A 22,805-nucleotide genomic window follows, 5' to 3' on the forward strand; every position below is an offset into this window, starting at 1 on the left:
TTGGATGACCAAAAAAACTTGAAAATTTAATACAAGGTTTCTTATGAATTATTCTTATTGTAGCTAAAAAAAATTATAAATCGTTAGTCACAATTATTTTTTATAAGCGTTTATATTTCAAATTTTTACGAAATTGTCGAAAACGCGAAAATTTGCAAGTAATTTTGAAGTTGAAAAATCATAAAATTTGTTGTGTTTATAACTAAGGATTAAAAATACAACACTAAGTTTTCAATAAGTTTTCCTTCAAGTAGCTATAGAGAAAACTCGAAGCAGCATTATAGGAAAAATTTTAAGTACGTTTGAATTTTAAATTTTTATGAAATAGCGTAACGATAACGATTTATCCTGAAACGGTTTTAAATATTTGTTATTATTAAAAAATATGAGTCGTAGATACTTGAAAATTTTACCAGTTATTTAGATTGGCATTTTCTTTATATGATTTAATTTTCAAAATATTTTGAACTTTTTTGAGTGATTTATAGACGACTGAAATTTTCAATTGGTCTGAAAACATTTTTTTGAAGTGTCGATAAAATTTTTTTGGCCCTATAAAAATACTTGAAAATTTAATACAAAGTTCCTCATAAGTTATTCTTATAGTGAATAAAAAATTATAAGAATGCATATGCACAATTTTATTTTATTAGCATTTGAAGTTCAAATATTGACAAAAATTCGTCAAAACCATGAATATTTTTTTTTTTTGTGTTTTGTCATTACGTTTTGGGGCAGTAAAAATGCTTCGACTTTTAACTTCAGTACCTTGTTAAATCAGAAAGTGAATCTAGTTGATACTTTGGGGGATCAAAAGTAAAAAATTCTTAATATTTTTCTAAATAATCGGGATAAACAAACTATAAAAATTAACGGAAAAACAGGTAAATTTTACGTACAATCAGTTTTCGACAAAATCGATTTTGATTTTTTATGTAACTTTAAAACGAATGACCATTGATACATGAAATTTTCACCGAATGTTTATATAAATACCTATGTTCTATCCACCATGAAATTTAAAAAATAAATTGACTTAAGTTGAACTATTCATAGGTATATGCAATTTTCAATCATTATTAGTTTTTTTTTAAATTAAAATCGATAAAAATTTATTTTTTAGGTAGAAAACCTTGAAAATTTAATACAAGGCTCTCTTAACATATTATTACAATAAAAGTTGAAATATAAAAGAAATTCATAGTTGCAATTTTTTTTATAAGCATTCAAAGTTTGAATTTTGACAAATTACGTAAAAATCACAAAAATTCACAAATTATTTTAAGCTAGAAATTCATAAAAAATTTTCTTGTTTAAACTAAGATTTAAAAATTTAATATAAGATTCCTTACAAGTTTTTCGATCTTTATCACAAAAAAAATGTCCACAGGAATTTGCAAATTAAATTTTTATAAGCATTTAAATTTCAAATATTGACATTAATTCGTCAAAACCATGAATATTTGCAAATTATTTTGTAGTTCAAAATTCATAATATTGTTTGTATTTTTATCTAAGGTTATAAAATTCAACACTAAGTTTTCCATAAGTTTTGCTTCAATTAGCTATAGAGAAAATTTGAAGCGTAATTATTGGAAAAATGTTTTGAGCGTTTGAGTTTTACTTTTGTATGAAATCGCGTAATGATAACGATTTATCCTCAAAACAGGTATATGTATATCTATGATAATATAAGGTATTATGAATTATGATAACTACACTAATTGATTAACCATGCCTTATGCAAAATGCGTCTCAATTGAAAAATAAAATATTTGTTTCAAAATAGAATATATGACAATATTTAAATATAATGTATCCTATACTGACAAATCATCTCCGTTCAGAATCGTTTTTCGTATACAATGATACCTATCGGCTATCATTGCAATCAAATTTAATCCCATCCATTACAGTAACCTACTGTACAGCAGAGCGACATCCACGACTTACCCGCTTTTTTTTTTTACTTCCAATATACTCATTTGAAATAATTTATATGGCAAAACAACGTTTGCCGGGTCAGCTATAATAGATATAAATATATAATAATAACAAACATTTTTTAGTTTATTATGGGGTTGCTGATAGCTATTGGTTATACAATTTAGCATGGATGAATAAGAAATCAGAAATTTGTTATTAGTTACCAATTTAAAAAATTGCTTCACCTTTCTAAAGATAAAAATGCGAGAAAATATTATGATTGAATATAATTTTAATACTGTATTCTATATGACTGTGTTAAAAATCTATTATGTAAATTAAAATAGAGTAAATCCACGGAAAGTTTTGAACATGGCTAGTCGGGTTTTAAACAGTATCTATTATAATTTGTAATATGTCTAATGCCTAATTATAACCTATCGCATGAAAAAGTTATTTTGCGCTAGGTTTTTGTGTATAACTAATGTGACTCTACCTTTGTCATTTCAATAGTTTTTTCTAATTTAAATATATCAATATAGTTGTATGTATTATAATATCATTTTGACAGTTTGACCCAGTAGTTAATTATATAACTTTTTTTTTATCAGCGTATTTAATCAAACACGGGATTTAGAAGCCTTCATCATTCATGATGTGTATAATAATTGCAATGTGTCGTCATCTTGAGTGTTTATGTGAAATAAATATGTAATACTTAATGATAAATAATAAATTACTGAATGAATGAATGATATTATACAATATATTTTATTGTTAATTAATAATGGTAAAGATCTAAATTTTACCGTTGATTGTTTTTGAGTTACGGTTTATTCATTGCAACAATGTTTTCTAATAAACCTTCTTTTAATATATAAAGGAACACACTTTTTTTGGTTTGCATATTTATTTATAAACATTTTTTTTTTTAGAATATTTATAGAATCAATGAAAATGTTATAATAAACAAAATTTAATTTATACCATAAAGTTAGTAGACAAAGATCAGTTTTGTTTATAAATTTAATGAGTGTCTTTACTGCTTTTATTAAATGTGCAAAGATTTTTTTGTAAACTGTTTCAAGAAGTCTATATTTATTATTTACCTATTTCATAGTAAATTAGTATAACAGAAGTAGACCCTATTTTATATGCTTTACTATCCAGTGGTCAAGTGCCTTTACATAATGACGTGACGTCTATATGGTGTAAGTATGCTGCAGTAAGTATAATATATGTTTATATAGCCTATATATAGCCTGTATATATAGCTATCTTTTTTTTTTTCCGTTTTAACCGACGACTAAATATATATAGCTATCTATATAATATAGGTATTAATTCTTATATATTATAATATATTCTATATATATTATAGATTTTATAGTAGCGTTCGAAATACTGCTCACCATGTAGTAGGCGCATTTAACAACTATTAACAAACGGATTTAGCGTTATGAAATTTTTTTATACTAAATTTTGACAAAATAAAATTTATGAGAAAAATTTCTTATTTTCTTTTAATATATAATTACTATATTTTTTTTTAAAAATTCTTATTTAAAAATTGAATATTTTCTTAAGAATTTCAATGTTAAAAGATAAAATTTTTAACGATTAGATAATAAGTTACAACTTATTATTTTTTAAATAAATTAGTACCTATTTAGTGTGCAAAAGGATGTGGTACCTACCCAATTATAAATGTTGGTTTATTGGGATGCTTGTCGTCATTTTAAATGCTTATTAGTTATTACTATAGGGCATATAGGGCAAATGACTTCAAGTATTAAATATTTGCATAGGTAGTTGTTTTACGCAATTGTAAAAAAGACCAACTAGATGTATAAATTTGTTTCAGGTTACCAATAATTCAAATGTATAATTTTACGTAGCACATTTTTTATAACAATGTTCTTTATCTAAATGACTATCCATTGTTGTATAAATATAATATAAATTTACCCACACAATGATGCGTGCTCACCGCGTGGCTTATAATACTTAAGGAGAAATTACAAATAGATTTAATTCATCAATCAATGTAATTGACTATATTTTTAAATCAATAAAAATAGAAGATAGTTTCATACAGATTAGCAATTTTTGTTTTATTCCTTTCTTCATTTATTAAAATTCTCAAAAATTATAATTCTTCGGAGTACGAAAATTTAAATTAAAAATGTTTGCAATAATTAAAAAAATTAAAAACAAACGAATAAAAATAGTAAAAAATATTATTTTGCTTTTAAATTACTTCCTCAAATATTTCTAAAAACGATACCTAATTCTTTTCAAGATTATGAGTGTTTACATTTTAAAGAATCTCCTTTTTTAAGTCTATGATTTCATAACCATAGTATCTGCAGTTTTGTTTAATACCTAGGTACAATTACTACGTATATTAATACGTGACTACGTTATTAACTTACACTCAGAATAATATTATATTAATACCTATAGCGTTATAGGCGTTAATATTGTACAAAAATATTACATATTACTATTATTATTATGCCATCTCATAAATGGCACCTATTCCAACTAGCGCCCACTTCACCTGCCAGTCCTCATGGTGACTGCGCGGGAATGCGGGAATGCGGGATCCGCCGTGTGTGTGATTCGGGACGAAATCTGCCGGCGTCTTGAACTCGACCTCGTTACGCTGTCGATCCGACGCGATTCGGAACGAGTGTTCTCGAATTCCGTTCGAGCGCGGTCGCCTCTCATCCGCCCCACCCGTTTGGCAGACGATCGTTCACGGCAGCAGTTGCCGCCGCAACCGATTACGATTTACGGAATCGTGTCGTTTGATATTTTTTATTCCGAAATCGATTAGGTACACCGAAAACGGCGAAAACACGACGAAACCATGATTGCCTAGTCCCACCACGACACTTTAGCCGCCCGACCGACTTCGACTAACCACTACTACCGTGGACCACGCAAACCAAACGTTTTCGAGGCAGTACCGCGTGCAGCAATCCTACACGTGCAACGTCGTTTGCGTTTAACAGGTAGTACACGTTAATATTATTTTTTTCTACCCGTGGAGTCAGGTTTTTACTAATCGTAATCGTTTTCGACATATTATTTTGTCAACACTCAATCGTATACGCCATACCTGTCGTCACTTGTCTGTAGTAACAAACTACACAGGCCCGTCGGTTGTGCCGTAATATCACATACAAATATATACCAAATAACGCGCACACCACACCGTAAACGACCACCGCCCGTACACACGCAGCTGCCGAATATTGCGAACCTGTAAGATGATTTTATTTTTTTAAATTCTATGAGTTATGCGTTATGATTTTGTTTTTTATTGTATATTGATGAATGATAAATGATAAGTATAATAGTGTACGTGCGCGTTATAATTCAATTTTTAATTTTTTGAGAAAACAAATGAGACGTAGGTTTTGAGTATTAAATTTTAGTTTATGTTATGTGCACTTAAGCAGGTATTATAGTACAAAACGATTTGATAAACAAGCACAACACGTTTTTTTGTCTTTACAAATTTACTAAAGTACTTACGTAGGTATGTGGTTAGATGTTATAGTTCGGTGTACCTATAAACTATAATATAATATCACACTACCGAATTTCTTTTGATGTTAGAATTTAATTACTGATGTGAAGAGACATAATTAATTTACTACTTTATTGTCATAATTTTTGATGTAAATCGTGTGGTTAACACGATATCATATTATAATATACTAACTAAACTGTTAAAAATATTCGAACACTTAAAAGTGTATATTAATTGGTCAATGACAAATAAGTATAGTAGAATTGTGTTACTTAAACAATATTAATTAATTTAGTGAATATTAAAAACATTCTGCATATAACACTGTGATATTGGAATCTTTTTTTTCGGGTTTCGTAGTTACCTGATTTAACTTGCCAATTTTTAGACCTCTTTTTATAAATATTTATTATTTTATGCTTAAAACCTGTAGTTCTTAAACTAGTCCGTAGCATTATAAATATTAAAATATTGATTATGATAGTTAATAATATGAGATATTTTAACGGAAAAAATTATTTGATAGAATATTAGTTTGAGGGTTCTCGATTTCTAAAAACTTTTTTCTTATGGGGGTCCGTGTTTTATAAAAGTCTTAGAACCGCGTTGCTTTAAACTATTTAATTTTAATTCTACATTGTTCAATAAAAAGCTTTTATTAGTCAGTTTATAAAACGGGTCGAGGAGTATGTAAATAAGCGAGTTTGTAAGGATATAACTATATAAGTAACGAAGGTAAACAAGGGAAGACACCCTATGACCTGCAATGTGGCGTGTGCAGGTTTTACATGTAGTATAATGTATAAATGTATAATACTATAATGCATAATAATATGGTATTGACTATTGAGAGTATTGATGTATTTCGTTTTATTCTCGTATTCGGTGCAATCTTGTAGGTATATTCAATATTTACGCATGTTATTATCACTTATCTGTACTATAGTCTATAGGAAATATTTAAATTTTAAACTGTTGAAAACCTACGGACATACACATGTGGACAACGACACTTACGTCTATGTTAGGTACCTATACGTCTTAAAGTATTATCTACATTTTAGAAACGTTTATAGGTACACTTTATACATATTGAGACATTGTTGAGGATTATTAAACCTAACTCATATAGCCGGACTGCTGGAGTATCATGTAAAATTATGAATTATAAATATTTATAATACACGTGTGTGTAGTCGCAGTGTACCTATATACACATACAGATATGTGATATTTATAAGTATGCGTAGGTATTTAAAATTATGAAAACTCAGTGATACTAGTTCCAAAGTTCTCTCAAAAAGGGATGTGTAAAAATAGTTAAATTTTAAAACTTCTAATAGTTAATAGATATCATCATTGATATATGTACCCTAATATGTACCTATTATTACTCTGAATAAGATATTCTTAAAATTGTCCAATACTTATACAAATGATATTGTTTTTATAATTGTACCTATATTTAGCTTATGTTTATATTATTTCGTTTATACTTATTATATGCATATTTTTTTAAATACTAGTTCGAGATAAAATATATTTTGAATTAATATGAATAGATTATAATTTATCATTTATTTGTGTAGTTGTTGGTATTGACTTAAGATAATGAATATATGAATGTGCTTTAACAATTATATAGGACATAAGCTTGAAACTAATCATAATACCTATATATATGGAATTATAAAGTTATATCTACTAACTTGAATAATTTATTAAAACCATTTTTTTTTTATTTATATAAGCTTTAAAAAATTTCATTTAAAACACAAAAAGTGGAATGACAATCAAACAAAATATACTGAGTAACATAAGCGTGCGCACGTGGGAGGCAGGGGAGGCGGCTGCCTCCCCTGCGAGATTTTCCTCTACACCAAAATATAATATTATACCTACCAATTGGGGAAAATCGGGTGGGGGGATTGGAGTCTGGACCTCCTTAGCTAAGGTATTGCCTCCCCTGCCAAGAATACCTACGCACGCTTATGCTGAGTAATGATTGTGTCGGTGAGGAAGAATTGAGGAATATAGCATATTTTAAGAATGGGGAGGTAGCAGATTATGGGTGAATATCCGAGCCGTACATGTGAGAACACAATTATTGTGTCGGAAGAAAGCGAAAAGTATTAAAGTTCTTATAATATATTAGGTATTACATATTGGTTAATTTTTTGTATTATATTTTCAAGTGTTATTAATAAAAAAAATGCAAATCGTATAACAAAATAATATTAATATATTATACCTATTCCATATTCACCTTACAATATTGTATAGATGTCTCTAACATGTTGAAATCTATAATTTGTCACTATACACCAAAGAAATAAAAAATGAATACCATTGTGTATCGTTCATTTATTTAGAATACAAATAGTAATAATGAATCATTTATGTTTTGTATAATTTATGTTAGCTTAAAATGTCTGCTTGTTAAACATTGTTTGAATTTTGTATATTCATCTGGTAGGTACATACTATATACAGTACACACGCAATTAAAGTCAGAATCTCAGAATATTTGAGGGTAGAATGATTTTATTATCAATATTCAATAGTCGTTGTATCCGAAAACACTATAAATCCGTTATTGTACAAAATATAGTTACCTAAATATAATGATATATTTATATATTTTCATGTTGAATATATACATATGTAGGACACGCAAATTAGTTTTCGATGTACTATTGATTCGATGTTTCAATCAAATTCGATATTTAACATTAACTAAGTTTGTCTTCAGTGACGTGTTCGAGAGGAGGAGGTTAGGAGTTAATCCCCACATCGTCTTTTTTTGCTGACCTACAGAAAACAACTTGTTAGTTAAGAGCTGTTTAAGAGTCGTTACTTAATACTTGTATTAATTATTAGCAAAAAATTATTGTAAAATGTATTACTACTTATACGAGTAATATCCCCATTGATAATTTCTAGGCACGCCACTATTTGTCTCCAAAATGAAAGCTTTGACTTTGTTTGGAAAACATGAGTATTTGAGTGATTGAAAATATTATGATTTTATTGTTATGCCATATTAATTTTGATACATAGTTTATTCTTGTCTCGTTAACTTAACAGTTAGGTATATTATGTATTTTTCAAACGTTGAACTTTCAGTTTGCAGTCCGATGTGTAATTGTTAATTATACATCTAAATTTAACGACTAAATTAAATTCTACAACCTCTTATTAATACACATTTTTTTTTATCACTATCAAGGTTAAATAAACATTATATTGATTTATACTGTAGCATGTTTCAGTGATAATTAATAAATGGTCGATGTAATGACCATCAGGCGACAGACGATGTTCGTACGGCATAATTATTTAAACATATTATTATTTTATTAATTAAATTATAAATTAATAGATATCGCTAAAATTAAAATTAGTCATAGAATATGTATATTCAACTAGGATTTCTAGGTTCTAATATATTTATATATATGATTGATAATATTGGTTGGGTACTTAGGTATACCGCATACATTCAAGTTAATGAAAATATAAATCGTGATTTTAGGGATTCTCTTCCCTTGTATATATGTACTTATATTTTAAATAATGTCTACACTGAATGTTTACTAATTACAATTGCAATACTAGGTATAGGATAAAGGTATTGTATAGTATTATATCTACCTAGTACCAAATATCAGCTATTTTTATTTATCAATAGATATCGCTTATGTATAAATAATATAATGTCCTGGTTTGAACAATTATAACTATTATAAAAATTTAGTTATATAAAAAGATAGTTTTATATTGCATGGCTGTAAAGTCTACAATGGTAAATTAATTGTCTCCGATTTGTTAAACTGGTCTGAAAATAAATAATCATTTTCTGTCGTCAATCTGACAATATTCATTCACGTACATATTAATTAATACTAAATCTACTTGCTTTGGAACCGAAATCATTTTTAATTAGTTATAAATTATAATGGTTGTAACTTATATTATGTGATGCTGGAATAAAGTATTTGAACTAGAAATTACCCTCATTAAAATGTTTGTCATGTAGAACTGAAAAAATTAAATTTTGCTTTTTATATAGGTACCTAGCTATCGACTGTAGGTACAATAGTATTAAATGAGTATTGCGAACCGAATAAAGTATAGATATAATCTAGTACCTACTTAATACTACATTGTTTAGTGCTTATATAAATTAACAATTATAATTTTTATAAGTTTTAATAGTTTTAATTCACTAACTTGATTATGTTCCTACTTACTATTTTTTAATCAGAATTAATCTGATTAGGATAAAATAATGTAAATTTTCCAACGCTTTAACCAGTATCGAAAATTAAACTTTCTGTTCAGGCGTGACAAGAACTTAAATTTATATACCTAAGTGTATAATCTTGTTTAATGGATTAAGTTTTTTTTATTTATAGGCATTATGACTGACACAATAAAAGATCTTTGGCGCAATGCAGATGCAGTTTGTTTCGACGTGGATTCAACAGTTATACAAGAGGAAGCAATTGACGAAGTTGCTAAATATTGCAATAAAGGATTGGAAGTTCAAAAACTGTATGATTATTGTTTATTCAAATTCTTAATTTAAAAAAAATTATTTTTATTTTTATTTTTATTCATGCGCAATATAGGAATTTTCCTGTTATTTATTTCCGATTTTACGTACTGAGTGATTTAGTGAAGTGATAAGAATTCAGAAAGAAATTGAATTTTTCGTGAAGTCTAATTAAAATCGTTTATTTCTTATCACTGATTTTATCCCCTTAAATCCTAAGAAGCAAAATTTAAAATGTAGAAATTAAAAAATGTCATATTATTTAATTTTTTTAAGAAATTTAATTCAAATATGCGGGAAGTCTAAGTAGACTTTACGACAAATTTACATCTGTTTTTAGAGTTGTTATCGCTTAGCTAGAAGTCTGGAATAATTGGTTCGTTGAAATATGTCGAGCATGACGCGTTAAATACAGACATTCGGTTTCAATCTCCTTATTATAAAATTTAATGTGCCAGGTAGTATAGGTACCATAATAATGAATATTGGGTACCATATTATAATTATTTTTACGCTTTTTTAAATGAAATAATATTGTGGAGTTGTATAATATATTTAATATTAAATATTAACGGTTGCCAATGGTATATAATCAATCTCAACTCTTGCACTTATTAATCATCATTGTTATATAGGTATGTATTCAAAATATGTTAAGTTTTTCATTTATTTGCGTATATTAATATTTTATTATAAAATTAGGTTTGATTACTATTAATTGATTCAAATTTAATTTGATAATTAGGTATCTATATCGTTGTTTATCGGGTAGATGATTAATTAATTTGTTACATACATGTCCTTAAAAATAATACGATGATAATATATACTACAAAATAAATTACATCAAATTAATTAATAATAAGCCTATCTACGTGATAAGCCATTTAAAAATTAGAGGTACCTTAATGTTCCAAGGTCAAGAAGCCACATAAAAGTTTTGGGTTTCATCATTAATTTGAATTATTATTAATACTTTTAAAAGGCAGATCTTAGCACTTTCGTTCATAGTATTTTATAGGTAGGTACCTAACTATATACAGGTTCGTTCAAATATTACATTTCTAAAATATCTTAGATCACCTATATTAAATTGTCTAAGATTGTTTATAATTATCACTGTTTTCATAACTTTACAATTTTAATGTTTCAACGTAATAGGTTTTATATGTTATAATGGCTGTGAAGCAAAAATATAAGAAATAGGTATGTATGACACATTAATATCTGCCGTAATGTTTAAAAAACCGTCAGTTTATTTTCAATTTTAAATGTATTTACTTATTCATCATTGAAAAAACGTAGATGTAAGATACAATATCACTTAAGTCGGGGCAAGTTGGGTAAGAGTATACTTAAAGATGACATACATTCTTATTAACCGCTTTCGTGTATAGGTACGGATAATAAAACTTTACATCGTTGTATAATTTTGTACACGTGTAAATGCAAAATTATATTCGAGTATTTTATATTAATCATGACAAAATCTCAATTAAGTGATCCTGCGTTAAAATAATAAATTATTGTATTTAACAATTAATTTATTAATAATCATCATTCATCCGTAATCAATAATCATGAATATAAATAATAAATAGCATATTTTAGTTCTTGTTATTTTATTTGAGTAATTTTTTTTATATAAGTACATATTATTGTAATGGTTTAGTAATAATAATAATAAAAAAAACCCTTATTTTGATTAAATATTTAATATGGTACAGTAGAACCTCGATTATCCGAACCTCCGTTATACGAACCCTCTATTATCCGAACTATAATTAGCGTATCCGAACGTTCTGTTATCCGAACATGAAAATTCATATCCGGCCGGTCGGCCGGTTATCGAATTTATCATAACTAAATACATACATATGTAAATAAAATAAATGTAATGTACCTATTTCTTATAATGTATGATAATGTTTCTGATAATGTAATGTATGTAATTCTAATAAAATATTAATAACAATAATAAATATTTAATTATAAAAATAATAAATAGTTAATACATATGTAATTCTAATTTTTTTTTTTTTAATTTCCAATTTTCGAACTTTTGCGTATCCGAACTAGGTGCGGTCCCAATAAGTTCGGATAATCGAGATTCTACTGTATATACTATATGTTTGTTGGGTGATTAAACAATCTATGTTATGTTAACTATGTTTTAGGTAAATTTCTCATTATGTCCGCATTTTTGAATTATAAACATTGACATTTTTTAAGTTACATCATTATATGATACCACAGTAAAATATGGATAATCTGTTGTAAAAATATATATATTATATTATATTTGTATGTCTAGTAATATTAATATGAATTTTGTGTTTCAGAACAAACAGTGCAATGTCAGGCAAGATGGACTTCAGAGAAGCACTGTCGGCTCGACTTCAGATAATCAAACCATCACTGAAACAAATTCAAAGTTTCATCAAAGACCGCCCGTTTAATTTAACTCCGGGAATTAAGTAAATTGAATCAATTAAATATGTAAAATAAATAAATAATTGTTTGGTTTAGGCGTATTTTTTTTTCATACAATTTCTACGATTAGTTTTGATTAGCCACTTTAAAGTTAATCATTTATTGAGTATTAAATGATAATTTTTATCATCTAGGGAACTTGTTGGATTATTGCAACAGAAGAATATTCCCGTGTACTTGATATCTGGCGGGTTCCGTGGCCTCATTGGACCAATAGCTATCAAACTAAGCATTCCATTACAACACATCTATGCCAATAAATTAAAGTTCTTTTTAGATGGTGAGATTAATATGCACATATAATAATATATTGTTTAAATATGAATAGCGCAAAAAAAATAATAAATAATTTAGTCTAATTAGATTTTAAAAAAAGGCGGGTAAGTCGTGGATGTCGCTCTGCCGTACAGTAGCCCACTGTGCAATGGAATATTTTTACGATGTTTTTACAATATTAATTTATAACTTGTAATGTTACACTTTAAGTTACATTTGTGTGATTGCAATGTGCACGGAACTGCTTATGTCCCGAGAAAGTAACTTCATTCGTAATATGAATACAATGCTTTATCCCAATGTTCCATGCATATTACTGTATATCATTCCATACAAGTAATCTGGTAATATTCCAAGCACGTTACAAATAACATCCATTGATTGTTACCAAATAACATTCAATGATTGTTCCCAAAAAACATTCAATAAACGTTATCAAATAATTTTAAACCTTTTCAATCGTATTCTAAATATATTTTAGAATATTAATATAAATAAAACATTACAATAATACCTACATAATTCATAGCTTATTCTTTTAAGGTATCATAATATTATTTTTATACTTTTATCAAATATGAAAAGGAATACACATTTTATTTAAAATTAAAAAACAAATTAATATAACCAAGTGTTTTATTTGACTTCAAAACAATTTTTTTTTTATTAAATATACATTTCTATAATTTTATGTTATACATAAAAAAAATATGAATTAATTAACGTCTATGTGGCACAAAGGTAATCTAACTAAAATGTTAATTAACTTAAAATAATTTTTATAATATTATAGCAAACTTAATATTTTATAAAACATTTACATTTAAAATAATACAAATTAATAACATATTTGTACATAGGTATTGCAATACATAATATATAAAATAATATAAAATATATTTAATCCAAATTGATTAGATATCTACCTACATTATATTCATTAAATATTTACATTCCTTAATTCTAATAAACAAAAAACAATAATTAATAATTTCAATAAATATAATTCATTTATCATGAGGAGTTTATCAAATATTTTAAATCACATTAAAAATTTTGTTTTAATTATTGTGGTATATCTAAATTATGACAAAGAGTGATAACTACTGCTTTATTCTCTGATATTTGAATATAAAAACACTTACATTTAAAATCATTTACTTGGATAAGATGAGGTGTACTTAAAAATTGAAGATTTATGATATATGAGCCAATATCTTTGGATGAAAAATTAAGTAGATTAAAAAAAGATGAAAAGCTGTTACATTTTTTGACAAGAAATTTGATTTCATTGTTTGAAGTCATTAAAATTTGTTCAACAAACACCAAATCATTATTTTTCAACATGATGAAATTATTATTTATGGTATTTATATTTATGGTTGAAAAATTTTCCAAAACCACTTTTTCATAAACTCTGTCACTCAATAAATGGTGGGTTTTATGTAATTCTTTAGACAATTTAGGATATTTAGATTCTGGAGTATTTCTAATTTGGTCTAATTTTTCATAAATTCTATTAGAAACTTCTTGTAAAGGAAACCTTGAACATTTCATAAATTTTTTTATTTCTTGCAAGTAGTTTTCATACTTAAAACAACTAAAAGATTCCAGTGGGCCATGTTTAAGAACAAAAAATGGTAGATGTATTAAGCTATGAACATTGTAATTAATAAACTTTTGACCGTATAGAGCAGCATAATCATTTACAAAAGTGTCAAGTAATATTTTGGCTGTTTCATTTAAAGAAATACATGTTTCAGCTGTAACAAGGATTCTTATAGCAGTAACCAAATGCAAAAAATGTACATAAAACTTTTTCTTTAACTTTCCCTTTAAAACAATATGCCCATAGTATAATAAAAAACATCTTAATTCTGTAGCCTTCCAAAAATAAAAATCGTCAAGTAACCTAGGAAGTCTAGAAAACTCAGATGGAACATAAGCTTTTAAATTTAAAATACTATCATTAATGTCATTTTTTGCTACATCCAATAACCGTACATCTTTTTTTCCTTTCACCCAAAATTCAATAAGTTTTTTCATCACCCCAATATATGTACAATGCATATTGTCAAGTGGCACATCATCTGTTATATTAATTGGTAATTTTTCAAGTACACTAGGTCCTTTATGGTAATACTCATTTGTTTTATTTCTAAAACTTTCATTTGTTCTTAAAGAAGAATCCATGGACAAAAAAGCCATTCTACCATCAATATATGTACCTTCATCAGAGCACGAATTACATCCGAAATATGCGTTAAAACCTTTAACATTTAGCAAATATGATTTAGCTGGTGCATCACACACAATATGTCCTATTGTAACATTAAATACCTTGCCATTTATTTGAATACCTAATTGTATGATATTTAAAATATCACTTAAAAAATAATTTAAAAAATCGTCTGATGAATCAGGTTTTTTTAAACCATGATAAATACCTACGGGTAAAACGTATCTCGATAAAACTGGGACATTACAAATACTAATTAAAATTGGCCAAAATTGGCTTTTTGAACTCTTTGATATCGGTAAACCATCCACATTTACACCTAATTTTAAATCAGTAATGTCAGATAAATCAAATTCATGCCTATGTAATAAAGAACTTATAATTTGGTTAATATCAAAGTGTACATAAGCGCCAGGTTTCATAGACAAAATGTTATGTTTTTTGGGTGTATTCATTAACGTTCTACCATCTTTAGGAACATTCAGACCCTCACTTTTTAAGATATTTAATAATTTGTTTAAACAATTATGAGAAACATTAAACTCTACATTCCAATTTCTTAATTTATCACATATACCCATTTGATCATTTGAAATAGTACTGTCAAAATTATTGACAATTATTTCAGGTATTAAATTATCAATTAAAGGTTCTTCACTATTATTAATATCATCAGTACAAGTTAATAAACTTGGGATATCATCAGATATCAATGTGTTACTTGAAATTTCATTTTGTACAGGAGAAGTTGTAATTTCTGGCATTGTATTAATCGTGGAAGTAGGTTGTTGCAGAGAGGACCTTAAATTGGTTATGCATCTATCTTGCTCAGTTTGAATAATTCTCCTCAAGTGACGACTTGTTATTTGACAAAGCTCTTTCCTTCTCTTTTTCTAGAAATAGTGTAAATAGGTACTTAACAAAATAGATCCCAAACAAAAACTAAAACATATTCTACTTTCAATCAAACATTTGACATTTATTTCATAAATACCAACATAATTAAGCTTTTATATATAATTATTAATTAATATAAATTATAAGTCTTTATACTTTTGTTAACTACTTTAGATTCATGTAAAATTTTTGAACACTGTGCATAAAATATTAATTTTAATAAAATAGTTATTATTAAAAAAGATAGAAATATTATTCTAATGATCTTTTGTATCTTGTTGTAGCATAACGGAACCAATCAGCTAAAATTGACTCAAATAAAGCATCACTATAATCTTTTTGGCCTTTCTTTATACACCCTGTAATAATAATTATAAATTTAAAAATATTGAAGTTAAATGTAAAAAAATAACTATTTATAAGTTTATTTACTTTTTAATACAACTACAATTTTAGAATCACATAATTTAGTAGAAATATCTTTTCCTCTTCCTGTCCATGAACAACGTATGGCAAACTCATCAGTAAAAGATTTTGCAAGAACTCTCTTTACGTTATCTTTAACTGCGTTCCCACCAATAGATATAAAAAAATGTTCCTGAAGTTTTTAAATAGAATTAAAATTAGGTATTTTGGTATGAATTTAAATTAATGATTTATATTATTATTATTATAACAATATACGTGCCACTAATGAAACAAATGAATCGTCCAACAAACAGTTTGAAACATGTTGAAACATTTTCTCATTGTTCATGGGCCAATTTGACATAAAATTGTCATCGAAATTGGGTAATACAGTTGAAGCGTTATTAATTAATCCAATTTTATTAACAGCTCTTTCAATATTATTAAGTTTAGACAATAAATGGTCATACTTAATTCGACTTTGAATTTGCTCCATATAAATTACATTTAATAATTCCATAATTGTATTTGATTTATCTATCTGAATGATTTCTATAAATAGTAAATATAAAAATATGAAATAAAATGTTTAAGTGCAATATAAACAAGGGAAAATATTCATAAGAATTATTATATTTCATTAAACCTGGTTGAGTTTTGTCCAAACAATCCACTGAATTTAATTTGTATACCGAATGTGGTATTGGGCTAATTTGAGTTTGTTGAGGTAATGCACTGCTACTCTAAGTTTACAACAAAAATACTATTTTAAATAGATGACTAATGAAATTTATGGTAAAAATTAAATGAAACATGAATTATATTTTTATCATCACATACCTATAATAGCTTAAAATGCAATGTTAATTAAATAACATACCTACCTAAACCTAATACTTAAATAATTTAGGATTAAATCAGAATGAGTTAAACATTTTAAAAAAAATGAATAGGTAAGTACCTAGGTAACTAAAAATAATTAATTTAGAAATTCTAAGGAAATTCTATTACAAAAAATGTTAGTATTTATGAATGTTAAGAATTATTTTTTAAAAATTAAAATTTTTAATCTTTTATTAGCTGTTATTATTTAAGTAACTAAAAATGACGTTAAATTTATTTACCTCAGGTATGTTAAAACTGCGAGATATTGCCATATTCAACGATACATTCTCTGAGCTTGTGGAAGGACTTAAATTGATATTATTTAATTCAGTAAACTGAGGCTCAGAAATGTTATTAACAACAGTTTGTTCTGTCATACCAATTTGTGGACCTTTATTTATTTTTTTCTGTTGAATAATGTTAATACCTATAATTAAAAATAAAATAAGTAAGCTATTAGGTAAAAAAAATTAATGAATTGTTTACCTTCATCACTAGAAGTATCAGAATCTCCACACATCATTGATGATGACTGACCATACAATCTTTTGTTTTTATTTTTTTTATTTAAATGTTGCTGTTCAATTTCGGATGCTGATTCTTCAGTTAATGCGCCATGCCTATACCATGCTTTACCAAAATCACCTACAAATTGTTTATGTAAATATAGTAAATTTAGGTAGGTATCTATGCTAGCCTTTTTTTTGTAGGTTTATTTTCATTAATACTTTAAAATTTTAGATATATAATAGATACATACTATACTCTTTTCCATTTTCAAATAATTTTATTCTGTAAGTATTCCAATCATCTAATGGTTCCATAGCCTCTTTTAGTACATCACTTGTAACATGTAATGTAGCAGGTGGCCACATACATTTTACTATTGCATTGCCATGTCCATCAACAGTTTTTAAAACCCAATTAGTTGGTATGACACTATACTCCTGACTGTCAGGAAATGTAGCTATCACCCAACGTTTTTTGGTTAGTGACGTTAGTGTCTATGAAAATGTATGGAAAATGAATAATTATTAATTAATTATAAATATTTATGTGTGTACCTATCTATAAACAGTATTGGGGAAGTTACTGTTTTTTAATAATTAAATTACATTACTAATTCCTCTTCAAAATTGTAACTAAATTATTTTTAAGTCACTTTTTTTTTTTTAATTGGTCAAGTTACATTTATTTTGAGTTTAAAAAGTAACTCAATTACAATAAAAGTTACTTTTTTTCAAAAATATCACTGGAGCAAATATCACATGTGTTCAATACGACAATACATAAACTAAAATATATTAAATAATGACAACCAACAATATGAAATTATTAACAAATACTCATTTTGCTACACATTTAGTTATTTCTTCACACTTTCAAATTTATTTTTAAAAAAAGTGCATATTAAAAATTACAGTCACTAATTTTAGATCGCGTTTTAGTGCATAGGTTATACCTAGTACCTATATTAAAGTATTAAACCAAATAAAGTAATGAATAATTAAGTAATAATTACTTCAAAAGAGTAACTTAAATCACATATAAATTACTTACAATAAAATGCAATTCAATTACCAGAAAATTAATAAAAAAGTAATTTCGTTATAGTAACTTGTTACTTAAGTTACCTACTTCCCAACACTGTCTATAAACCTACCTATTTAATAAAGTTACAAGTTTACAACCATTTATACGAAAAAAAAAATTATATTACTTACTTTTTGATGACCACATTGAGACTAAAATGCAAAATAGGTGTATAATTATTAATTACCTTTCTATTAATTGCAGAAGTTGAGTATTCACAGCTATTTTGGTAATCCATTTCTTTCCGTATAGACGTGAAGTATAGGTAAAATGAAAATAACCAGAATGAAAGAGAAAAACAATAACTGAACAATTTCAAACAAGAGAAACTCGGAAAAAAACAAATGAAAACTTAAACGGTCACAATGTCACATGGGTTATGATTACGAATTTTATGTTTATAATAATATGTAGTGTAATATTACTTTCATAATATCCGCACACTAGTACACTACACAGTGCGCTGTTTGCGCCGTCCGTTGCGCGTCATGTGGGTTCAGCTTTCCCGAAATCGGAAATAGAAATACAATGCTATATTGCTTATAACAATGAGATAAAACTATTTGGGTATATTTTTAAAATTATTAATAAAGTAATAATAATATTATAATTGCATGTTAACGCGTAAACAAGATTATTTCAATACAATAATAAATGAACATTTCACGAATGTTCATTTGTAGCATTACATGCGTATGACGCTTAAAATATTTAAATAATGTTACTTTATGATACATTAGATATTATTTTTATGGAATAATTTTACAATATTGCATTATTGATACTTCGTAATATTTTTATGTGATCGAAACTTAACATAGCGGCAACGATTTGTAACCTAGGTTACAAGTGGCTTACTGTAATGGATGGAATTAAATTTGAATCCAATGATATTATATCATTGTATTTGTATACGAAAACGATTCTGAGCGAAGACGGTTTATCTGTCTAGGATATATTATAGATTATTAAAAATTTTCAAATCTTAGATTTAAAAAAACAATTTGTCATGAATTTCTAGTTTGAAATAATTTGTGAATTTTCGTGTTTTTTACATATGTTGTCAAAATTCAAACTTTGAATGCTTATAAAAAAAAATCGTGCATATGTATTTTTAATATTTTTTAACTGCTATTGTTACAATGTGTTAGAAGCCTTGTATTAAATTTTCAAGCTTTTCTGCCCAACAAATAAATTTTTATCAATATTAATTTAAAAAAAACTAATAATGATCGAAAATTTCAAATGCCTATGAATAGTTCAACTTAAGTCGAAAATTTTTGAAAATTGCGTAGTGGATAGAATATACTTTTATAAACATTCGGTTAAAATTTCATGTATCTGGTCATTTGTTTTAAAATTACATCAAAAACCAAAATCGATTTTGTCGAAAAATGATTGTGCGTAAAATTTCCCGTTTTTCCCTTAATTTTTAGTTTGTTTTTCTCGATTATTTAGAAAAGTATTAAGAATTTTTCACTTTTGACCCCCCTTCGACCAACTAGATTCACTTTCTGATCAAACGAGGTATTGAAGTCAAAAATCGAAGCACTTTTACTGCCCAAAAACGTGATGCAGACACAAAAAAAAAACACACATCATAGTAAAATCAATACATTCATCGCTCCGCTCAGAATCTAAAATACGAAATGTATTTTTGTTTTCAATATTTTTCGGGTAATATTGAAAATTTAACATTTTTAAATAAAATACACTTTGCATATAAAGTTTAACTAAATATATTTTGTGTAGTATTTTCATAGTTTTTTATTCATTATATTTATTTTGTTTTTATATTGATTATTGTTGTTCACCTATTGTATTTTACATTTTTAAATGTTAAGTTTTTAAAATTCTCTTTCGTGGATTCCAACTGTTTCAAGATTTTAAATACCTATTAGTGTATATCAGTATATACTATATTTATTGCTTTGTTGATTCATTTGATGTAACTACAGCTGATTCATACTGTTGTATGTTATTAGTAATTACAATGTATATTACACTTTACCATTTTTTATGATCTTAATTCATGTAAAATATGTAGGAATAAAAACTTTTGTAAAATTTAATATTACTCAAATAAATTATTCAGAATTATACTTTAATAGATACTATTTTTGTGATTATTATATAGAATAATAATTTTTTGACGAAGAAGGTAAACCTATATACATCTCATATATACCTACTTATTATATTTACTTATAATATTTATATGTATAGGAGACTATGCAGGATTTGACGAAAAAGAACCTACGTCAAAAAATGGTGGTAAAGCTGAAGTAATACACATGTTAAAAGAAAAATATGGTTATACGAAATTGTTTATGATTGGAGACGGAATTACTGATTTAGAAGCATCTCCACCCGCTGACGCATTCATCGGTAAATTTCTAAAAATGTTATATTATATTAAACAGGAAAATTAAAAAATACCACAGGCTCATCAATATTCATGTTTGATTTATACTTTTTATTACTGCTTACTAGATTTTTAAAGCTTTCCTATGGTATTTTTTGTATTTCTATCTAATAATATTATTTGTCTCAATTTATAAATTTATTTATTTAATTGTAAAATTATTATGTTAAGGATTTGGTGGTAATGTCGTTCGAGAAGAAGTAAAGGCGAAGTCGAAATGGTACATTGAAAGTTTTCAAGAGCTTATCAATACTCTGCAGTGATTTTTTAAAAGACTTCACTTTTGTTATAATAATTCGAACTATTAAGTATTGTGTCTAAATAATTCTGTACCTCTAGAAATGTATGAGACGACAAGCACTGAAGCAGCTGTACTCACTATGGATAATTAATACTTATTGATAACAAACACAACAGACAACAGTTATACTTAATTATTTTACATATTTATATTTTATATATGAACCTTGTGTAATTGTTTTATATTTTTATTGAATAATTTGTACCTAACATCTAGTACAGATGTATTTAATTAAATATAAACTTATCTATAGGCGTATTTTATTTATCAAAAACCATACATTTTATAAATTACTTCTTAATATCTTGTTCTTCTATAGTTCTATATAACCATTAACCTATAACTATAATAATAAATATTTATTTATAATCTTTATTATATAATAATAGACTGGTTCTTATTTATATAAATGTAGAAAAAAAATGAATCCATATTTTACTATAATAAAGTTATTTTGAATAAATTTGGTGATTATAGTTCACAATCAAATTGAGAAAAAAAAAATCAACAATTATAAGGACTACTCTATGCTATAATAGATAATATATTATATTAACATATTATGTAACTTTTTTTCTTCTAAATAGTAATTATTAAATTAATATTTTACTTTCATTTTTTGTCCAGGTACATTTTTAGAAGATTTTAATTTATTATATTAATCATGAAATTATCACTATACGGCATTGTAGGTAGACCATAAAGGGTACACCACAGTGGGCGTAACACGTTTTCACCAAAAGTAGACCATTCCCTTTTTCACCAATACCCGTTTCCACCAAAGGTGTATCTTTCCTTTTTCCACTAATATCCGCTACCACCAAATGAGATCTACCTATAATTTAACTACGGTTAATTTACCAAAATAATTTGTATTATTATATTAAAATCTTTAATACAGTAATAAGTTTATTTAAAATACTAATGCTGGATTGAAAAAATGATATATTAGTGTATTTAGTTATGTATATATTGTATTTACTTATATATATATATAATTGGTTGATATTTTTTTTTCAATCGTAGAATATTGTAGTGTACAATTATTTTTGTAAAAACGTGGTAATTAATTTTATTTGGTGGAAACGGATATTGGTGGAAAAGGGAAAGATACACTTTCGGTGGAAAAGGGAAAAGTACACTTTTGGTGGAAACGGGTATCGCTCATCACAGTTGTTGATACATTATTTTGAATTTGATGAGCAAGTGTCATCAATTTACGGTGTAATTCAGCGCAGTTTATTCGTCTTTATGAGGTGA

General features: G+C 26.2%; 3 protein-coding genes across 4 annotated transcripts; 1 reads left to right on the forward strand and 2 right to left on the reverse strand.

Annotated features, from left to right (window-relative positions):
* Window positions 1–4,679: 4,679 nt before the first annotated feature.
* Window positions 4,680–21,795, forward strand: aay (phosphoserine phosphatase). 2 transcript variants are annotated; one of them, XM_089226084.1, is made up of 6 exons: window positions 4,680–4,946; window positions 9,889–10,027; window positions 12,371–12,505; window positions 12,656–12,801; window positions 21,046–21,207; window positions 21,416–21,795. In XM_089226084.1, exons 2-6 carry the CDS (start codon window positions 9,894–9,896, stop codon window positions 21,505–21,507), a joined length of 669 nt encoding a protein of 222 aa, XP_089082210.1. In that variant the 5' UTR covers window positions 4,680–4,946; window positions 9,889–9,893; the 3' UTR covers window positions 21,508–21,795. The 2 variants fall into 2 exon arrangements, with proteins under 2 accessions (XP_089082210.1, XP_089082209.1); XM_089226083.1 differs by having other exon boundaries at window positions 4,681–5,199.
* LOC149055968 (uncharacterized) lies at window positions 13,863–15,833 on the reverse strand. The gene has a single exon (XM_089226082.1). The coding sequence runs from the start codon at window positions 15,798–15,800 to the stop codon at window positions 13,863–13,865; it is 1,938 nt and encodes a 645-aa protein (XP_089082208.1). The 5' UTR covers window positions 15,801–15,833.
* Window positions 16,136–19,651, reverse strand: LOC149055969 (uncharacterized). Its single transcript, XM_089226085.1, has 8 exons — window positions 19,007–19,651; window positions 17,987–18,230; window positions 17,713–17,871; window positions 17,466–17,653; window positions 16,988–17,084; window positions 16,622–16,893; window positions 16,366–16,531; window positions 16,136–16,292 (listed from the first exon to the last, which is right to left on the reverse strand). Exons 1-8 carry the CDS (start codon window positions 19,055–19,057, stop codon window positions 16,186–16,188), a joined length of 1,284 nt encoding a protein of 427 aa, XP_089082211.1. The 5' UTR covers window positions 19,058–19,651; the 3' UTR covers window positions 16,136–16,185.
* Window positions 21,796–22,805: the final 1,010 nt, after the last annotated feature.

The sequence above is a fragment of the Diuraphis noxia genome, unplaced genomic scaffold (genome assembly GCF_037042655.1).
Source record: "Diuraphis noxia isolate RWA-SAM2 unplaced genomic scaffold, SU_Dnox_SAM2 contig0004, whole genome shotgun sequence".
Taxonomy (NCBI): Eukaryota; Metazoa; Arthropoda; class Insecta; order Hemiptera; family Aphididae; genus Diuraphis; species Diuraphis noxia.

Bases quoted from the DNA above. Each gene is read 5' to 3' on its own strand.
- aay (XM_089226084.1), top strand. From the start codon at position 9,894: ATGACTGACACAATAAAAGATCTTTGGCGCAATGCAGATGCAGTTTGT. The intron at 10,028-12,370 runs GTATGATTATTG...TTTGTGTTTCAG, and splicing joins GGATTGGAAGTTCAAAAACT to AACAAACAGTGCAATGTCAG. The intron at 12,506-12,655 runs GTAAATTGAATC...TTTATCATCTAG, and splicing joins AATTTAACTCCGGGAATTAA to GGAACTTGTTGGATTATTGC.
- LOC149055968 (XM_089226082.1), bottom strand. From the start codon at position 15,800: ATGCCAGAAATTACAACTTCTCCTGTACAAAATGAAATTTCAAGTAAC.
- LOC149055969 (XM_089226085.1), bottom strand. From the start codon at position 19,057: ATGGATTACCAAAATAGCTGTGAATACTCAACTTCTGCAATTAATAGA. The intron at 18,231-19,006 runs GTAATTAATAAT...ACATTTTCATAG, and splicing joins CTTCTGCAATTAATAGAAAG to ACACTAACGTCACTAACCAA. The intron at 17,085-17,465 runs GTAAATAAATTT...TTGTAAACTTAG, and splicing joins GCAGTTTTAACATACCTGAG to AGTAGCAGTGCATTACCTCA.